The sequence below is a fragment of the Saccostrea echinata genome, unplaced genomic scaffold (genome assembly GCF_033153115.1).
Source record: "Saccostrea echinata isolate AGI-Se365-2 ecotype Australia unplaced genomic scaffold, CSIRO_AGI_Sech_v1 ptg000008l, whole genome shotgun sequence".
In the NCBI taxonomy this organism is placed as follows: Eukaryota; Metazoa; Mollusca; class Bivalvia; order Ostreida; family Ostreidae; genus Saccostrea; species Saccostrea echinata.
The window spans coordinates 6,064,647-6,085,041 of record NW_026889757.1 but is presented as its reverse complement, the minus strand read 5'-3'; the positions used below and the strand labels follow the sequence as shown (position 1 = coordinate 6,085,041).

At 34.4% G+C, this 20,395-nt stretch overlaps 1 protein-coding gene across 1 annotated transcript; it reads left to right on the top strand.

The window, feature by feature from the left end:
* Nucleotides 1–1,638: 1,638 nt before the first annotated feature.
* LOC133181179 (uncharacterized) lies at nucleotides 1,639–19,288 on the top strand. Its single transcript, XM_061315717.1, has 9 exons — nucleotides 1,639–1,744; nucleotides 3,752–4,000; nucleotides 4,738–4,881; nucleotides 7,266–8,060; nucleotides 8,601–8,957; nucleotides 13,570–13,827; nucleotides 14,523–14,666; nucleotides 16,555–17,349; nucleotides 18,699–19,288. Exons 2-9 carry the CDS (start codon nucleotides 3,808–3,810, stop codon nucleotides 19,061–19,063), a joined length of 3,051 nt encoding a protein of 1,016 aa, XP_061171701.1. The 5' UTR covers nucleotides 1,639–1,744; nucleotides 3,752–3,807; the 3' UTR covers nucleotides 19,064–19,288.
* Nucleotides 19,289–20,395: the final 1,107 nt, after the last annotated feature.

Genomic DNA, 20,395 nt, shown 5'->3' with positions numbered 1-20,395 from the left:
ACACCTGACTGCTTTATTGTCACGGGTATCGGCGTGGAATGGCGACCCGTGTTCTTGCTGGTTATCTTGCATTACTTTTGTTTACATTTTATTGCAGTTACGTATATTTGTGTTTGTTTGTATACTGCACTGACCTGTGCAACTGTTGTAAATCTCTTTGGTATCTTACTCTCCTGCATTAGAAGAAGCACACAGTTATTTTTGGCGCTACCAAGTGCTTTATCGCATACGTCCGTCTACACCGGTGACAATTGATTACACTGAACAGTGACCAAGTGAGCGACTCTATATATAGGGGCTCTCAGATATAGCAAGAGTCCAGTTGAATATGGCGGACAGATTCTTTTTACGAAGCGTGTTCAGCTTTAAGTGTATAAAGTTGCATTTTTCATCCATAGTTTCTCAATGTCCTACACAGTGATACAAAACTATATAGATGTATAAGAATAACTCCTCCATGAGACCATGATACCTGATCCAACCTCTAAATGTATTTCAGAGGTCCGTGTTTGCTCTTCTCCCGATTTGTATTGTTTCAATGGGCTTTTCAACTTGATTACTGTTCGTTATCTCCATATTTCATGGTAAAAAGGAAGAAATTCCAATATAGTCCACAATTTCTTAACATTATAAAGATTTGATGTATGCTTATTACATCCAAAATAAGTACAAAAATATATACTAATATATGCATCCATTTTTTATGCTTGTAGTATGTTCTCAAATGGAATATTGGCGAGACTTTCATTATTTGTCTCTCTTATTTTCAGCATCATACATGACAATATATATTTTGCATTTCTGGACGTGTTTTACCAGTTATGTCATTACATTAAGTGCAAGTTATCATTACTTGTCAAACAATGTGGATTTTTCAATTTAAATGCCTTCGATGGGTTTGCTGTTCACATCCGACCCCCTATCCCAATTCCCCCACCCCCACCCCTACCCCCATTAAGTTTGTCCCATGCAGAAAAAGCCTAAAAGATATAAATGTCTCTCTAAGATAATGAAATATAACACAGTATGTATTTTTTTTTTACACTTCATGTACCTCACAAATGCTGAGTCATGCATTCTTTTAAATTGTTAAAAATGCAATGGACTTTGAACTGATTTTCAGTATGAGATTTAACTATTTTAATCCAGGGTCATGTAACGTGGCGTCTTTGTTTAATCAAACGAATCTTTTATTTTTCTGCTAGCCTTAGCATTCACTCAAAACCATTTTTAACTTGGAGACGTATGTAATTTTTAACCTTGGAAAAAGATATGTTTTGCAGGTCAGTTAATTGTCCCTTTTTACTTTTTTGGTCACTTTCCAATTACTACAATTAGTAATTAGATTACATAGATTTAAATCAGCTGATTTGTAAGGCTTTGGAACACGGACCGAATTCACCAATTTTCATACCATGCACCAAACAGCCTGTGAATTATTTCATTCTTTTCTTGTCTTACTTTTCCTTTTTAAATTTTTAAATTATGTAATATGTAAATTATTTTGCAACACATAATGACTAATTTAAGTGCGGATTACGTGTGTGACACAACAACTTCTCAAACTTTACTAGTATAACTTCCGTATGTGATATTTATGTAGCATGCGTTCCGCACGTGATCGAGTTTGTATTCGTCTATTGATTTGTAGGTAGCGAGATGCATGCGCATCACAACACAAATTATGTGAACGAAACTAAACAATGTGGCTACATTGAGTATGCTGCCGCCATAATTAAACGAGGTAAGTCCAGGATTATTTAGTTTTCACTTAAGATCTTGTCACATTCGTTCCGGAGGCTGAGTCTATCTAGCCTCCTTTACTTGTGTAATTTGTTGATGAAATCACATTAAGGTTAAATTAATATTACATATTTTTAAGTCTCTGTCAAACATCTTCATGTGTTTTAGAGTTGTGAGGGAATGACACAGCAAAGATGCAGAAAGTGTTATTAACGGAGAGATTAGGGCATGTTGAGAGTAAATGGGTGTGGGAGAAAGGGGGTGGGATGATGAGGGAGTGGGAAAGGAGGGAGTTAAGAGAGGTAGACAAGAAATGGACCTCTCGATGTCTACCCTAATAGTAATATTAATGAGATCCTGTTTACAAGGTGACATCAGCTGGGGGAAAGTCATAAAATATACAATTGGTTCAGATTTAAAAGGTCTCTGTGATATACCTCAACCCTATTTATATTTTACCTTCCTCTGTTTTAAAAATAAAACAGGTGCCAGAGAACATTAAGTGTCACTGAAGAATTGACCTTCTAGTCGGATACTCAGCAGTTCTCTACTTGAGTATACAAATCAGCTTAATTACTGAATAGTGAGAAACTTTGATCAATACTTACAAGTTATGATAAACATAACAGCGAATAAGCCAATACTGTACATAGTCATCAAGTGTTTTAATATGAACAGAGTGTTGATGGTTAAGAGTCCTCTCCACAAGTACTTGTAGTACCATCAACACTAATGTCAGCTGATGCATCTTCGGACATAGGTGGGTCGAAACTTGAAAGTGGAACGCTGCAACTTTTTTTTTTTAAATAAAATGGTATACATAGTCAATGATTTAGAACGTTTTTGTGTTCAGCATGAAACCTACAATCATCAAACCTTGTCGTTTATAATGCATCCTAAGAGGCTAAGAGGAAATTGTGTCATGATCCAAAAGTAGGTCTTGATAACGTCAATCTGAAATTCTATAGTTAATTAGTTATACATCATGTACATAGTCAAATCATATCCACATTAAATTTTGCATAAATGTGGGAATTAGAATCTTCAACCTTGTTGTTTGATATATCAAGGGGATAGTGTGCCATGGCTCAGAAGTATGGCCTGCTCTTAGGATCTAATCAGGAATCATCTGCTATAATCATTAACATCTTCTTTAGTTAGTTTCTTTTCTCGACATGTTGCTGCTATCAATTTTGAATTTCTATTTATCATATGTTTATGTGTATTATTCTTTACTTGTATCCGCTGAGGGGCCCCAAATTGGTATCAATAAATCTTATCTTATGTACTGACCATGCCTTGCATAATTGGATCTGAATTCAAACTTTATCAGTTGATGTTTTTTGTAAGGAAAGTGTGATTCAAAGGTAGATCAAAGAGGTGGATTAATAAAGTTCTTCCGAATCCGAATAAAATGTGATCTACACTATAGAAGAATGTCCCAAAATTAAAAAAATACAACAAAGTAGAGATTATGTTACCTTTAAGTATTCTTGAAAACATCAGCAAAAACAACCAAGCAAATTCAATTATACACAGAAGTATATTGTATATAAATCAAGATTCTCAACATTTATTCAAAACAAAAAAAATCTGAAAAAGAGATTCATCGATCTACAGATTAAGAAGGTTCACAAACTTGGAACCTTGCAAGACTCAGACTACGACTTTGGTGTGCACAGAGATGTACTTCATCTTGAAAATGACGAATACGGCATTCAGATTGCACCCAAAGGATTAATATTCAGAAAACTTTTTTCTATATATAAATGCTACTTAGACAAAAGGACCATATAATTCAAATTCATTTCCAAAGCTGAGACAGATGAAGTGCAAACAAGAGAAGGCTTTAAAGTATTCCATTTAACTCCCCAAAGGCCTTCATTTTTACTTTCCATCTGAAATTTACTGCAAGAAAGAGTCAAGCTTGGACACATCCAATACTAGTAATAGACTATACACAATCTAACATTACAAGATCATTAATATCTTAGATTAGTTTCTTCAGTTTCAGACTATGAGGGTAACATTGGAGGAAATACACATGCGAAGTGACAAGTGAAAATGACAACTTCTTTGGGTAATGTGTACTACGGATGGGTCGTCGTGCTTGCAGCCGCGGTAATCAGAATCCTGGTTTATGGAATCTCATACACTTCTGGTGTAGTTTACGTTGTCATCCTTGAGAATTTTAAGACTGGGGCTGCAGAGACATCATGGATTTCTTCACTTATCACAGCAATGACTTTCCTTATTAGTAAGTTTCAGCAGACGACACTGTCACAGTAGAGGTAATTTTGCAAATTTTCAGGTAACTCCGTGTATGAGACCTTAAGAGAGGTACGTATACAACAAACAAAAATGTCTTTGCTTTCAAACTAAAATTTCTCTTCTCAACGTTTTTTCCAGTCCATATTGGTAAAAAAAGGTTAGGAGTATCGGACGTTTTGAAGTCAGTTGTACGACGTCGCATTCTAGTAAGTCTGATTTCTAGTAGTACAGTGTATACTCTCTTTGATAAAAAGGACATCGTTTGTGATGGGTGGCAGTATCAGTGCTTTTGTCACTTGACAAGCATTTATACATAAGGCAAGGTAGAAATTTTTTTAAGTTTCTTTAATGAAAAAAAGGATTCTGACTTATGAAAGAGGAAGCGTCACTTCGTATTGTCACACCAAAAAATGAATCGTTTCCCCTTGGAAATGGGATATTCATAAAAAAACACATTCCCGAAAATAGTGAGTGTTCATTAATAGATTTAATTTCACTTTTTTTACACTCATATACATGTAAACCTTTTGATATACCATATAAAACAATGACCTCAAAATTTTAAAACTGCATGTTGGCTTATAATATGACGTCTCTACATGAGTGAAAAATTCTCGAATTGGACGTAAAACAACATGCAGTCCATCATTCAATCTTATAATATGTCTTTGAATCTTTCTTGTCAAAAAGGACTCTTTAGGCACCTGATAACTTTCATTACAGCGCCTCTAGCAGGGGTGTTGGTGAATAAATTCGGATGGCGAGTGGTCACTTTTTGTGGGGGACTAATGACCTGTGGAGGCCTCCTTCTGAGTACACTATCGACCAACCTCATACTTCTATGTTTGTTTTATGGAGTAATGACAGGTAGGTATTTTGGTTTTATAATACGTAAAATCTAGCTCAAAACTTTTTTAACAAACTGTCGATCATTTTTAGCTCACCTGAGCCGAAGGCCCAAGTGAGCTTTTCTGATCAAAATCTGTCCGTTGTCTGTCGTTGTTGTCTGCGTCCTAAACTTTTTATAATGTCATCGTCGTCTCCAGAACCACTGGGCCAATTTCAACCAAACTTGGGACAGACTATCCTTAGGCAAAATTATTCAAGTTGCTTCAAATGAAGGGCCACACCTTCTTCCGAGGGGAAATAATTTAGAAATGGTGAAAATTAGGTAGGATCTTTCAAAAATCTTCTTCTCAAGAACCACTGGACAAGAAAAGAGAAAATTTACATGTAAGATTCCTGACATAGTGTAGATCGGAATGGGCCACTTTAATTGGGTAAAAAAGTTTTACACTGGTATATATAGAAAAAAAAATCTTTAAAAAATCTTCTTAAAAACAGCAAAACCATGATCATTCATTTTTATATGGAAGCATCCTTAGGTAGTGTAGATTCAAGTTTGTTCAAATCATGTCCCCTTGGGGTATTGTGAGGCCACAATGAGCATTAAAAGTTTTAAGCTGAAATACATAGGAAAAATCTTTAAAAATCTTTTTCCAGGGAAAAGCAAAGTCATGAATAGTCATATTTATTGTGAAGCATCCTTAGGTAGTGCAGATTCAATTTTGTGCAAATCATGAGCTCCGGGGGTAGGATGGGGTCACTTATGGCAAAAAATTTTTATATGATATATATATATATATATATATATATATATATATATATATATATATATATATATATATATATATATATATATATATATATATGAAAAATCTTTTAAAATCTTCTTCTCAAGAACAGTACAACAATGTTCAGTCTTATTTATTTCGAAACATGCTTAGGTAGTGCAGATTCAAGTTTGTTCAAAACATGACCTCCCCCCCCCTCCTTCCGGGTGGGGTGTAAGGTGGGTCCACAATGGGCAGGAGGAAAACATACGAAAAATCTTTAAAAATCTTCTAAAACAGCAAAACCTTGATTACTCATATTTATATGTAAGCATCCTCAGGTAGTGTAGATTCAGGTTTGTTCAAATTAGACCCCCTGGGATAGGGTTGTGCTACAATCTGCGATCAAAATTTTACATAAGAATGTAATGGAAGAAAAATCTGCTGATCGAGAAGAAGGGCCATATTTACTCAGGTGAGCTATGTGGCTCATATTGACCTCTTGTTAGAAGATAATTTTAAAAAAAGCTATTGATGCAAAAACATAAAGACACGTGCAACTTCAAATACCTTTTCATTTAACTAGCGTTAAGGGCAATTGATAAAATACTTTTTTCCCGATTTTTGAATTATGTAAGAACTGTTTGTTGTCAAAATATGTTTACTCATTATAAAACATTCATCATTAAACTACAGTCACTCTGTCTTTGATGTGAATCTCAGTGGAATAAAAACAAACGACCGTTAATTACTCGTAATCAAAATTTTACAAACATCAATACTTTTAATCTTTGATAAATTCAAATGGCCATTTTTCTAAACTAAAAGATATCCATGACTTGTTTCTGCGAATCTACGAATTCATACAAAATTCAAATTTTAAGAAAAACCCAGTCAACTATACGAGGCTCAATCTGCATTTGCTCCTATATTCCCTGAGAACAGGGTATGGTAAAAGCCGAATTTGGTCCCTTACTTGATATAAAACTGAACACTGAACAGAACACTGTTAAAGTTATGATAGTGTAGAGTTAAGAATTTTAAATGATGCTTATTTTAGAATCAGCATTGATTGCGATTCAAAGTATACGCCGAGGTCACATAGGGATGACAAATTGAAATATATTTTACTGAATTTTCTCAGATCCTATCCCACTGAATTACGCCAATTTGAGATACTTTTCACTTCAGGAAATATAGAGCACAATCTTGCCTCAGTATCTGAGATTTTCATTCACATATATCTGATACTAGTGAAAAAAAAATAAATTTGGTAGATAGCTGTGTTTTCTGGAAAAAAAAAGTGCTTTAGAAATGATGAAAATAAAAAAGAAAATTCGTACTTCTGCGCACCAAATTCCTTAGAATCAATATTGATTTAAGGACAGGTATAACAAGACGTTTCTGATTATGAATTATTGCATCATTCTAAGAGACATTCCAAAACAGGGGCCAGGAAGGGGTCTTACCCTATCTTGTCCTTCCAAAACCCAGGCGGACAACTGCTTCTTTTTGAGACATATCAAACATAATTTAACTAAAACAAAGCCTTCAGACAATTTTTTCTGAAAAAGTATTTTTACATATTGCAGCATTAGTGGGTTATTTTTCATATTAATTACAAATTTGAATTTAAAGGTGCAGGTTGTGGAATTGCCTACATGAGTGGGAGTCTTGCTGTGCCGAAGTACTTCCAGCATAAGAAGATACAAAACCTTGCCGTCGGTTTGGCATCGGCGGGTGGCGGAGTTGGTGCATTTATTTTCCCTCCAGTTGTTCGATATCTGGATTATGAATATGGCTGGAAGGGAATGTTTATGATTTTGGGAGGAATTGCACTTCATATGTGTGTTTTTGGTCTTCTCTATCGTCCGATCCCAAATACAGATGAAAACGAGAATCCAACTAAAAAGAAGAGTCGACGAGCGTCTTCACACGTGCCTGAACCAAATGACTGGACGTTTCTCAAAAGATTAGTTTTCCACTTCGTTTCAATGAATAATTTTCTCTTTTCATTTGGTTCTTCCATTATATATGGACATCTTGCAGCATACGCACAGTTTCATTTGAATATAAATAAAAAGGATGCTGCTTTTTTGTACTCAGTCATTGGAATCTCCATCACAATTGCTAAAATATCACAGGGACTCATTGCAGACCACCACAAGGTCCATCCTATCTTCAAGGCCATCAATCAGTATATTATCTTTTATTTAATCGGTGGCCTGGCTACCTCATTCTTACTGGTGGTCACCGGTTATGGCGGACTAGTGGTTTATTGTATTCTGTTTGGAGCGAGCATGGCTGCCAATGGTGGATCTTTAATTCCAGCAATACTGATGGAAATGTTTGGGCAAAATAAACTTTCCCTTCCGTATGCCGTTGTATTAGCTGAAATGTCTATAGGTCAAATTCTTGGAGCACCTGTGGCAGGTAGTAATAGCTGATTTTTTTCTCTAGTAAAATTACTGTTCGTCATAGATTAAAACGCAACAAAATATTAAAAGTAAACTAAAATAAAATTTCGAAGAGGTGCATTATCTCATAAACACAGTATTTTTTAAAACCTAAAAGCATAGCAAATTGTTTTTTTTTTCTTTTCAGTTTACTAGGTCTACATTTACCTTAAGCAAAAGACAACTTTCAGCTTCTTCTTTCATGTCTAATAAAATAAGCGTAAAATCCAACAAAAATGTTCTTTTTTCTGGCGAAAAGTATCACATGCATTCTTCTCTCTCTCTCTCTCTCTCTCTCTCTCTCTCTCTCTCTCTCTGTGTGTGTGTGAAATTCAAAACTTGGAAATATATTTTGAAATACATATTAATTCTCCCGTCTTTTTATAAAAAAAATATGTGAAAATCGACCGTACGGTAATTACATTTTTGAAATACTTTCAAATGTCACAAGATTAAAAGAAATGCAAATTTTGATAATAATAAAATTAGTTATGACTTTAAAAAAAAATAATTTTAGGTTGGATATACGAGGACACCAAGAATTACCACTATCCATTTCTCTTAGCATCGGCGTTCATGATAGCTAGCGCAATCATCATGGTGTATCCACGCCGATATCTGATGAGGCCACACGAAGACAAAAGCATAATCGTAGTAGATATTGACATTCCAAAAGTACAGGAGTTCGATCGATTTTTGAGTGAAAATGAATCAAAAGAAGCTACAAGTTTCATTGAAAACAATGATCATATCAAAGAAGAAAATCCACCAAATTTTATACGAACAGACGACAAGGAAGATCAACAGATTCAGGTGAAGACTGTATCTGAGAGGACAAGCTTAATTACGCCACAGGCAGAGGAAGTGACGTGTTGACACAAACCAAGGTAGTCTGGAACACGAACGGTCGTTAACTTCGGGTTCCAAAAAATATACAATAATAAAGGCTAGGGCCCTCAAGTTTTTTTTTTTCATTTATATCAGAGAATTTTGATTATAAGAAACCCCTGATATCAACATTTTAGTTGTGAGAATGTTACAGTTTCAAGTGCATTTAAATGGTTTGAACGTACTAATCCTATGTTTTTTTTATATCAAAGTTTAGTTTATTTGAATCTCAATGCAATGTTTTTGAATACTCCTATTAATTTTCATTTCATTATTCTTTGTACATGTTAGAGTTCTGTAAAGTCTTGTTCTTATGCTTCGTGCTTATATCGTTTGAAATTTGCTTTCATTGTAATAAGATGTTTCAAACTTATTAATTTCAGACCCCTTTAATCAAATAAAGTTAAATCAATCAAAATGAAGTCTTTACAAAGAGAAACGTAATCTCATAGATTTACAATACTAATGAGGAATCGGTTTTACTCACCAAATCTTACCTTTAATAATGTTATCTGGATGACTTTGCATGGTTTTATCGAAGACATACTCTTTTATAGATTTTTACAAAGAAAACACAATCTTGTCTGTTCAGTTTGAAGGCCAAAGCACTGCTGCATTCGTTTATTTATAATGGCATGAAAAATGTTTGATTCGTTATTACAACATTGTTGCTTATTAGTTGAAATAACCTTAGATTAATATATGTATAGCTTTGTACAAAAGCTTCCGGTGAAAATTTATCAATGATGTCAGGGGAAATAACGTTCTAACCTGTATATTTGTTGTACATGTAAATGTTACGGTACGTAATCTGAATTAATCAAATCATTTAGAATTAATGAGAGTTTTACAGTGATGTCAACTGCCTTATCTTCCTTTGTCAATGTTTTGCAATGTCTTCAAAAGAGTTGCAAATCTACGATCTGCATACACATAGTGGATTATTAAATCCTATGCAAAAAGTTTACTATGAAGGGATTGTCTAGATACCCAGTATGTCATAACGTGTTTGACAAAAAATCAAGGAAGACGGAATTTATATTCACCACTTAGTTGATTATACATTACTTTGCGTTGTTTTATGACTTTTATTTTCAAGTAATCTCAAAACATCTGGTCTATATATATCTATTAGATATCTTTACTTTGTATTGAATGTCATGCTCTTATTTCTTAATTTTTAATCATGTCATTTTTTGACATGCCTGTTATACTCCAAGATTTGGTGCATTCATTTTTGTGTATATTATTGACGACTGTGATTGTATTGTGATATTGGTTACACTAATATCCATATCATATTTGTTATACAAATTTTATAGGTATATCTTTATAAGATGTTCCAAATAAATTTCACTTTGTGGTTGAAATGTCTTTAAATTTATTTTTTCTTTTTTATTACCTTTTCCACCCTGACAAGTGTTGTAACAAAATGTACAGTAAATGAACAAATCATTAGAATTCATAGAGTCACAATCTTGCAAAAACGATATTCTAAACCCGCCAACGAAAACAAGAATCATATTTGATAACTCATTTTGATAATAACCAACAAATGAAAACTTGGCCGGTCCTTCGGATGAGACCGTATAAACAGAGGTCCCGTGTCGCAGTAGGTGTGGCACGAAAAAGATCCCTCACTGCTCAATGGCCGTAAGTGCCGAGTATAGGTCAAAATTTGTAGCCCTCCACCGGCAAGTGGTGGCGTCTCCATATGAGTAAAAAATTCTCGAGAGGGACGTTAAACAACAAACAAACAAACAAACAAAATTGTTTGTGTGGGGGGGATCCTTGAAAAATTACTCGTGACAAATACAGAAATGCCAACAAAAATATCAGTTAAAAACTCGCATGAGAATTAGCCTCAGATGAGCAAACGGGGTACTTCGACAAAGAGTAACACTTTTTCAAATCAAATACTTAACCCTTTTTGCCAAATCAATCATAGATCATTTTTAAAACAAATCCACACTACAGTTTTGCATAACCCTGATATTAAAGAGAAGCACACCTTAAAATGCAACCTTCAAGAACAGTATTTGTGCTGAATAACTTATTATTTCTCTTGTAAGAGCATTTCAAGGGTGAATGATACACTCACATGACTTTTTTTTCCACCTAAGGTCTGTTTTAGGTTATTTTTGATTTTTTCAATTGGAATATTTCATAGATATGTCATAGAAAAATAATTTAAGACAAAATAAGACAAAAAGCCTTGAGAGTACGGAATGGGAATAGGCGGTCCCGTCCCGATCCACTCTGCTTTGAAGGTTTTGTTTCTCTAATCTATTTGTCATCACACGCTTCTCCTTCTAAATACAATATCTTATCTGAGTTTTAAAGACTCTTGCAGTAAAAATATTATATATTTACGTTATAAAACTTACCAAAAGAAATCTAAATTATAATGGAAACGGGAACAATACCAGCATACCATGCGGTGCAAAATTTGACATAAATCGCCTTTTTAAAGTTTTTAAAAGGAATAATAGACATTAATCCCCATCAAAGATATCTCCCTTATCAGAGGGTCAGTAAACTTTGTAACGTTTGGGGAACAAGGGAAAATTCCATCGAGAAACTGGAAACCATCCAGCTAGATATTTTTAATCTGGTTTTGTCGAGTAATTTTTCTTTTAAATATTTCATTTTAAATATAATAGTTAAGCTTTTTTATAACATATAATGCGGATTAGATGTGAAACAAACGAACTTGTGGACAATGTTGTTTTTTTTTTTTATTCTTACGTTGTTATTAATAGTGATTCATGTAGCACATGCTTTCACACGTGAAAGAATTTATATTTGCCTATAGATTTGTAGGCGAACTGAGATGTATGCACATCACATAACACATTATGTGAACCACACTAAACAATAGGTAAGTTCAGGATAACGTTTCACTTTTGAAAGATATTTGGCTTTTATTGTCACTTTCGTTCCCAGGAGAGGAGGGGACATTGGGCATTCCTAGTAACCTTTAATTATATAATGAGTTGATTAAATATGATCAAGGTTAGAATTATGTAAGATTTTTAGGGAATATTTCTCTGCCAAGCGTCTTCATATGCTTTTAAAAATGTTAAGGAATGATATGGATAAAGAAGCAAAGCACGTAGAATTCAAATAAAGGAGGCGGACAGGGTATATTGGATTAGGAGAAGTGGTGGGGTGAGGGAGGGGGGAAGGGGAGAAGGGAGGAAAAAATGGTGAGAGAAAGGGAGGCTCTAACCCCCCTCCCCCAACACACACACACACACATTTAAGATGTCTTAAAAATTGGAAGGTGACATTTGCTGAGTGAAAAATTATATCTTCAACAGTAAAAGGAAAGTTATAAAGTTCTCTGTGGTGTAAATCATTTATATTTACATTTTTACCTTCATAAGTTTTACTTAACAGGTGCACGGGAACTTTTAGCCTAAAGTGTACTGATTATTTGGCATTCGCTCAGTAGTAGATATCAAAGGTCGTTTTAAATGCATTAACTACATAAGCATGCAATTTAATCAAATTGGTGACACGGTTTGTTCAATTTTAGTTGCAAATTACTAAGTATGATTTATAAGTTAGTTATTAAAAAGAATGCCATAGACATTAAATGCTTGTAGTGGTATAAGAACAATGGGGAAAAAACAAGAGTGGAGAGGGAAAGAGGGATGACAACATGTGCACTGAGATGAATTTATTACAGAAATGCAATGAAAATTTTCTGCAATGGCGAAAACGTGAGGTAAAGCAAACATTCTACTTTATGGATGCGGAATCTGAGAATTTACAATGGGCTACTTGTGTCACAGGTTTTGAACTTTAAGACTCCTTTCTGAAGGGCGCTTTTATGCATGGTGGGGATCCCGTTTGTTGCCTTTTGTGCCAGGGTCTGTCGTCAAAACATGCTGCACCCTAGAAGTAAAACGCTGTGGCCTCATATTGGAATTTTGTGGTTATACATACTCAATTCATCTCGAGATTAAATCAGACTGAAACGTAGAATTATAAGAACTTGTCAATTAATGCATCTTTGGGTGAGGGCATGTCATATTCCATAAGTAAATCACGATGACTGAATCAAAAATCTGATATTTGGAAGAGGGATTCAAACTAAGGTAAGGCTTAACACACTATATGACACCCGAAAGGTCTACCGCCCGGGATATAGATATAGGGGGTTGGTTACGTGATCACGTGTCTGTCCGTATCTAATCTCCCCATAGATGTGTAAAAGTGAAACCTTATTACTTACATGTACATTTATTACCGTATCATAGAATTTATATTTGCACGGTTACAATCTTGATTAGTCCATGACAGGCATTTTTTCCCGAAGAAATAAAATCTTCGGTCCTTTATGACGTCACTAAGAAATTAAGTCAACCATTGAATTTGTGGTCATGTGACAAATCTATATTTATACAGTGATAGATATGCATATATAATTCAAATGGTGTTATATAAGGAAAAACATTTGCAAATGTAATCTCTTATGCACACTACAAGTAACAGTCAAGCTAGGACACTTATCCAATTAAAATAATGGTAGACACCATCCAACATAAAATCATGAATACATGTATCTTAATTTTTTCTGTAATTTTCAGACTATGAGGATAAATCTTTAGTTAAACTATTGAGGGGAAATACACACGCAAAGTGGCAGGTGAAAATGACAATGTGTTTGGGTAATGTGTACTACGGATGGGTCGTGGTGCTTGTAGCTGCTATAATCAGGATCCTAGTTTATGGAATCTCATACACTTCTGGTGTAGTTTACGTTATCATTCTTGAGAATTTTAAGACCGGGGCTGCAGAAACATCATGGATTTCGTCACTAATTACTGCAATGACGTTCGTTATCAGTAAGTGATTGCAGATAACACTATTGTTGTGCAGGTAATTTTGCAAATTTTCAGGAAACTCAGTACTTGAGAGGTAAAAAGAGGTATGTATACAACAAACTAACAATCTCTTTGTTTTCTAACTAAATTTCTCTTTTCCAGTCCATATTGGTAAAAAAGGTTTGAAGTAACGGACGAATTCAAGTCAGTCGGACGAATTCTAGTAAGTCTGATTTTAAGTAGTATACTGTCTTGAAAAAAGGAAAACAGATTTGTTTGGTAGGAGTATCTTTCGTTTCGACTGTTGCCTTACTACCTAAGGTAGAAAATGTCTGAGCTAAGAGTAATTATATTCAGAAGAACTAAAAATGTATTATGAAAGAATGAGCATGCAATTTAATATTAAAAATTGAAACGGGACTTCATAATTTGAAAATACAAAATCATAAGAATCACAGACCCAATAACAGTTAGTTTTTATCTGCAGATTTTATTTCACCATAGAGAAACTTGTATATTTAATATTACGCACTTACATAAATTGGTAGAATGACAAACTGCTTGTTCAAATTTATTCCTTCTAGCATAATGAAACCCTAAACCCTGAATTACATGTAACAGTTACTAAATTTTCTCATGTTGTCTTTTCTTAGAATATGTCCCCTCTATGTATCAACTGATTATACTCTTAAATCACGCAATACCTTTCTTTACAGCGCCTCTAGCTGGAGTGTTGGTGAACAAATTCGGATGGCGAGTGGTCACATTTTGTGGGGGGTTACTGACCTGTGGCGGCCTCCTTTTGAGTACTCTGTCGACCAACCTCTTCGTACTATGCTTGTTTTATGGTGTTTTGACAGGTATCAGATTAAGATAGATTTTATTGCATATAATCCAGTTTAAAATATCTTTTCAAATTATCGTTTATATTAGTCGATGATTTCTTAAAACTAATGAAACAAATAAAATATTTTGAAAATTCAAGGTAGCTTTCAGTTTACCTATGAGGGCAAATGGTAAAAGTCGAACACAATGCGTTATGTATTATTTAGAGAACGAGACGGGTTCTGTATCGTAGATACAAATTTGGGGGTGGACGAGTGCGTAGTTTCCACCCCCAAATTTGTATCTACGATACAGAACCTGTCGAGTTCTCTAAATTATTTGTGACACGATCAATCAAAAAAAAAAAGAAAAAAAGAAAAAAAAAAGCAGCACCGCCCACTTTATAGCTGTGCAGCATCCAAACTTCCGCCAGAGTTCGTTTGTTCTCTCTGTAGATGAGGCCTCGACGGGGAGTATACACCCGCAGTATATATATTTCCACGGACAACGTAAGATTTAGTCAGATTAGTTTTGACAACGGGGTAGACGTAGCAGACTTGAAGTCAGTCTTAATTGATAGGTGGACGATTTAACATTGTTGTAGATGGAGATTGATCCTAATTTATTTCAGAGGTCTTGAAATCTCAGTTTAACTAGATACACATACAGGCGATACAGACAGTTTTTCGATGGACTTTGATGTTACGGATTTTTATTTTCTTATTGAAATGCGACATTAAAAACGAAGTGAAAGAGATGTGTTGCAGTCGTCAGCGATAAGGATTTAAGATGAAATTGAAGAAAAAAAACTTGAAAAAAAGGATTTGATTGAGTTTGCACGAGAAGAGTGGAAAATGGGTGGAAGGGGAGTGCGAATTTCACCTAATGTATGCTGCATCCGTGAACCCATTGGCTTTACTATTTTGAAGGGGACACAAAAAGCAGGGAAAGCAAACAGGTTTTCAGGAATTTATCCAACATAGGATGTTTTCCATAATTGCGAATTTTCCTTTTCGTTTGGATCGAAATAACGTGTAGATTCTGTGTGGAATATTTTTTTTTAAAAGTGATTGAAAAATTTTGACATTTTACATTCCTAAGGAAATATTTCTCCAAAATTTATAATAGTAAAAGAAATCAGCATTTACTATTTGTACGTGCCTTTGATAAATTGAATCAGATTTATTTTTAGACCGTGCTGTATTTTAGATACAGAACAGTTGGCTAATACAAGACAGTATATAGGGCTAATACAGAACGGAAAGTAGCTCCGCCCACTGTAGTCTCGTTCTGTATTGCTATACAGAACAGCAAACTTCAAAGAAAAACACCGCTATCGTGTCACAAGACAGCATAACGGTATAATTTCTTTAACTTTGGCAATTTGTATTTCTCCAAATTTCTAGAAATATATAAGAATTGTTGGTTAAATTCTCTTAATTCTTTTACTCAAATGAAAAATTCATTGTTTAGCAAAAGCCAATCTCATTTTTGATCAGAGGAACAGTAACAATGTGTCGTTGTTCACTTAAAATATTAATATTTAATAATCTTCCCTCAGCCATTCTCCAATATTTAAGATATACAAAGACAATTCGTTTCTGGCTTTCCAATTTATTATCCCGACTTATCTCAACTTCCTAGGAATTCATACAAAATCCTAAAGCAATACTTGTTGTAAAATAAAAGGTTAAGTCTGCATTTTTGCTCATTCCCCGAAAAGTGAAAAATCAAACTCTTTCTGCCTTACACTTATTTTGTTGAATTTTCTGTCTACCAATCTACAGCTCACTGAAACAAAACTAAAAGATAAAATAAGTGAAAGCAAAGTCCCAGCAGCTTTTTCGGCTAAAGAATTTTTGCACAGCTAGTGTAGCAATATTGAGTTTATTTTTACATTAATTACGATTTTGACTTTTAAAGGTGCAGGTTGTGGAATCGCCTACATGAGTGGAAGTATTGCTGTGCCGAAGTACTTCCAGCATAAGAAGATACAAAACCTTGCCGTCGGTTTGGCGTCGGCGGGTGGTGGGCTTGGTTCTTTTGTTTTCCCACCAATTGTTCGATATCTGAATTTTGAATTTGGATGGAAGGGAATGTTTATGATTCTGGGAGGAATTGCGCTTCACATATGCGTTTTTGGACTTCTCTATCGTCCGCTCCCAAATATAGATGAAAACGAAAATCCAACTAAAAAGAAGAGTCATCGTGCATCTTCACACGTGCCTGAACCAAATGACTGGACATTTCTCAAAAGTTTAGTTTTCCACTTCGTTTCTATAAATAATGTTCTCTTTTCATTTGGTTCTTCCATTATATATGGACATCTTGCAGCATACGCACAGTTTCATTTACATATTAACAAAAACGATGCTGCCTTTCTGTACTCTATCATTGGAATCTCCATTACCATTGCTAAAATATCACAGGGACTCATTGCAGACTACCACAAGGTCCATCCTATCTTCAAGGCCATCAATCAGTATATTATCTTTTATTTAATCGGTGGCCTAGCTACCCCAATCTTACTGGTAGATATTGGCTATGGTGGTCTTATAGCGTACTGTATTTTGTTTGGGGCAAGCAATGCTGCCAACGGTGGATCCTTAATTCCGGCAATACTGATGGAAATGTTTGGGCCAAATAAACTTTCTCTTCCGTATGCAGTAGTGTTAGCTGAAATGTCCATAGGTCAAATTCTCGGAGCTCCTATAGCAGGTAGACTAAAAGTTATTTTCTTGGGAATTATTTTTTCTTTCAAAAATTACTTTTCGTTATTGAATGTTCCGACAAAACATACATAAACAATAGAATAACTGCCAAAAAAATTTGTTGAGGTCTTTTCTTTCATAAAGTTAATGTGTTCTAAAGCACGTAAGATTTTAATAGTATTTCTTTTCTTTTACATTAACCTTTTCTATAACTATGAATGAAATATGAAGATAACGAACAGTATTCAATCTCGAAAGTCCAATGAAACAATACAAAATAGGAGCAGAGCAAACACGGACCTCAAAATTTAGAGGTGGGATCAGGTGCCATGGAGGAGTGAGCATCCCCTGCCGACCGGTCACACCCGCCGTGTGCTCCTTGTCATGATCGGGTAATAACGGAGAAATCCGTAGACAGTTCAGTGTATAAATAATGGCCTAACAATTGCAATGTAGTTGAAAAACGTCAGTCAGCATTTGACTCAATGATAGGTTGTATGTGCTGACAAGGTCATTGTATCGACCGTAAAACTTGCGAAAAGACTACTTCAAACAAGACTGTTGATATCCTCGTTTCATCAACTTGTTTGTCAATAGCTTGCCTCGTTTTAGAAATTGTTCATACGTAGAGCATGCTCTTGTGTATCGAATTAACTGAGAGACATAAACCCCTTATGCAGGTGATAAGGGTATATTGCTACATAAGTAAGGGAAGCTGACGATTGAAAAGTTGAAGTCATCACGTTTATCATCAAGCTTTGTTGTTAGGTTACCATTAACGTCTTTTTCTAGTAAAGTATCTAAATATGAAACAGATGTGTTAGAATCTGTGGTATCTTTTATTTTAAGCTCACTGGGATATATCGAGAATACATTTATTTTGATTATTACTAAAATTTCATAAATCATTCTTATGGCTATGATAACATTTAACTTTAGTATTGCAACGATTAGCTATATACATTGTATTTCCAATTGCTATGATTACATTTATCTTTCCTATTGCTGTGACTACTATTTGCCTTTCCCATTGCCGTAATTACATACCTTAGATAAAATATGTATACAATAAGCCTATTTTTCGACTAAATCTTTCTTCCCTGATATAAGACGCGTAGAATTCAATTGTTTTTTATGCTCAAATCATAAAATGGATCGAAATTCAATTAATACGAAATTCTCAAATATATTCCTTCAATATTTCAAATTATGTGATCAACTTTCATTTTCGATTGAAAATCGATCTAAAGGGTACTACACACACCCCACTACTCTCAAATGTCTCAGCTTTAAAAAATATGCAATTTTGAGAATTGTTATTTTCATTGTGCCTTTAAAATCTGTATACTTTTTAAGGTTGGATGTATGACAGCATGGAGAATTACCACTATCCATTTCTGTTATCATCGGCTTCCATGATAGTTAGTGCAGTAATCATGGTCTACCCAAGACAGTATCTAATGAGGCCACGCCAAGAGAAAAGCATCATCGTAGTAGACATTGAAATCCCAAAAGTACAGAATTTCGATAAATTTTTGAATGACTTTGAATCAAAAGAGTCCACAAGTTCCAATAAAAGTCATGATTATATCCAAGAAGGAAATCAATCGATTTTTCTAGAAAATGACAGAGAAGATGAACAGACCCGGGACAAGGTTGTGTCTGAGAGGACAAGCCTAATTACTACACAGGCGGAGGGTAAAAACGGAAGTGACGTGTAAATACAAACCAAACTGTCAAACAGTAAAATTCTGGTACACCAAAGAGCGTTTGTGTCTCAAAAAACGGACCATAATTAAGGGTCCTCATGTTTCTCTACTGGTTTTTTCACCGTTAACATAAAATGTTGATCATAAGTAAACAATAATATTAACATTTTAACTTCGAGAATATTATGGTTTTAACTTTGCTGTAAATGTGAGAAAATTAAACGATATTAATTCTTTATTTGTCCATCTTAAAGTGTAGCTTCTTTGAATTTCAAAGCAACTGATGTTTTGGAATACCTAAATAATAAATTTCATCTAAAAATTCTTCGAACTGGATTTGAATTTTTTCATGCTCATCATGAAGTCAACAAACCACTCGGAATGAATGAGAATTTTACAGTGATTATTAGTTATCTCTTCTTACTTTCTATATATACCAATAAATGTACGAGACATGTATTGCATTGTAATCCATATATACTAGCATTTGTCAACTATATGTCAACTGTATATCTATATAACTATATATCAACTGTTCTGTCTTCCGATTTCAAATTTCTGCTGGTGTTACTTCGATGTTACTATGCTTATTAAATGATTGAACATTTAAGTTGTCCCTTCTTTGTAAGTATTTTCAGCTTCACATAGTTGACATTTTATAGACTTAGAATTTACAGTTCGTTTAAAATATTTCCAGAATTAAGAGGGCGGGGGTATTTTTTGCCACTAAGTAATAAAAGAGACCATGCTATGTTTCGTTGAATTAATAGTTTCCAATCATGGTGTGTCCCTCTATATATTACACTTTAAAGAAAACAATGTGCTGTCATTGGCCTAGGTGCTAATAACTTTAATTGTTGCCAACATAATTATGACAGGGTTTAACTTCGAGTTAGGTAACTGAGAACGGTTCGATGATCTTTGAAACTAGAATGTGCTCATTGTAACGATAACAGGGAAAAGACATGGTTTTAAATTTTTCTTCTCAAGTTCAAGTTCAGTTTATTTCGCTCTCAAACCAAGAGTATTCGAGTATTGATTTTGGTATACGACCCCTTTCCAAGATTACCCGAGTAACGGTTACTCGATGACAACTATAGGAAAATGTATCAAGTATACTCAATACTTTTTATTCACATTGAACTCCTCTCAAACGGAAATGAAATGTTATTTGTGAACTTGTTTTTGAGATCAGTGAGTGCAGTAAGCAGCAAATTAAGAAAATTTAATTGAGTATGTACATTAAATGCCAACCTAAACTACAGAAATCATTCCTGTTAAAGCAAAGGACAATGTATTCTGTTTGGTTCGTCCCCCAAACTTTGAATTAGATAACCTGCACCG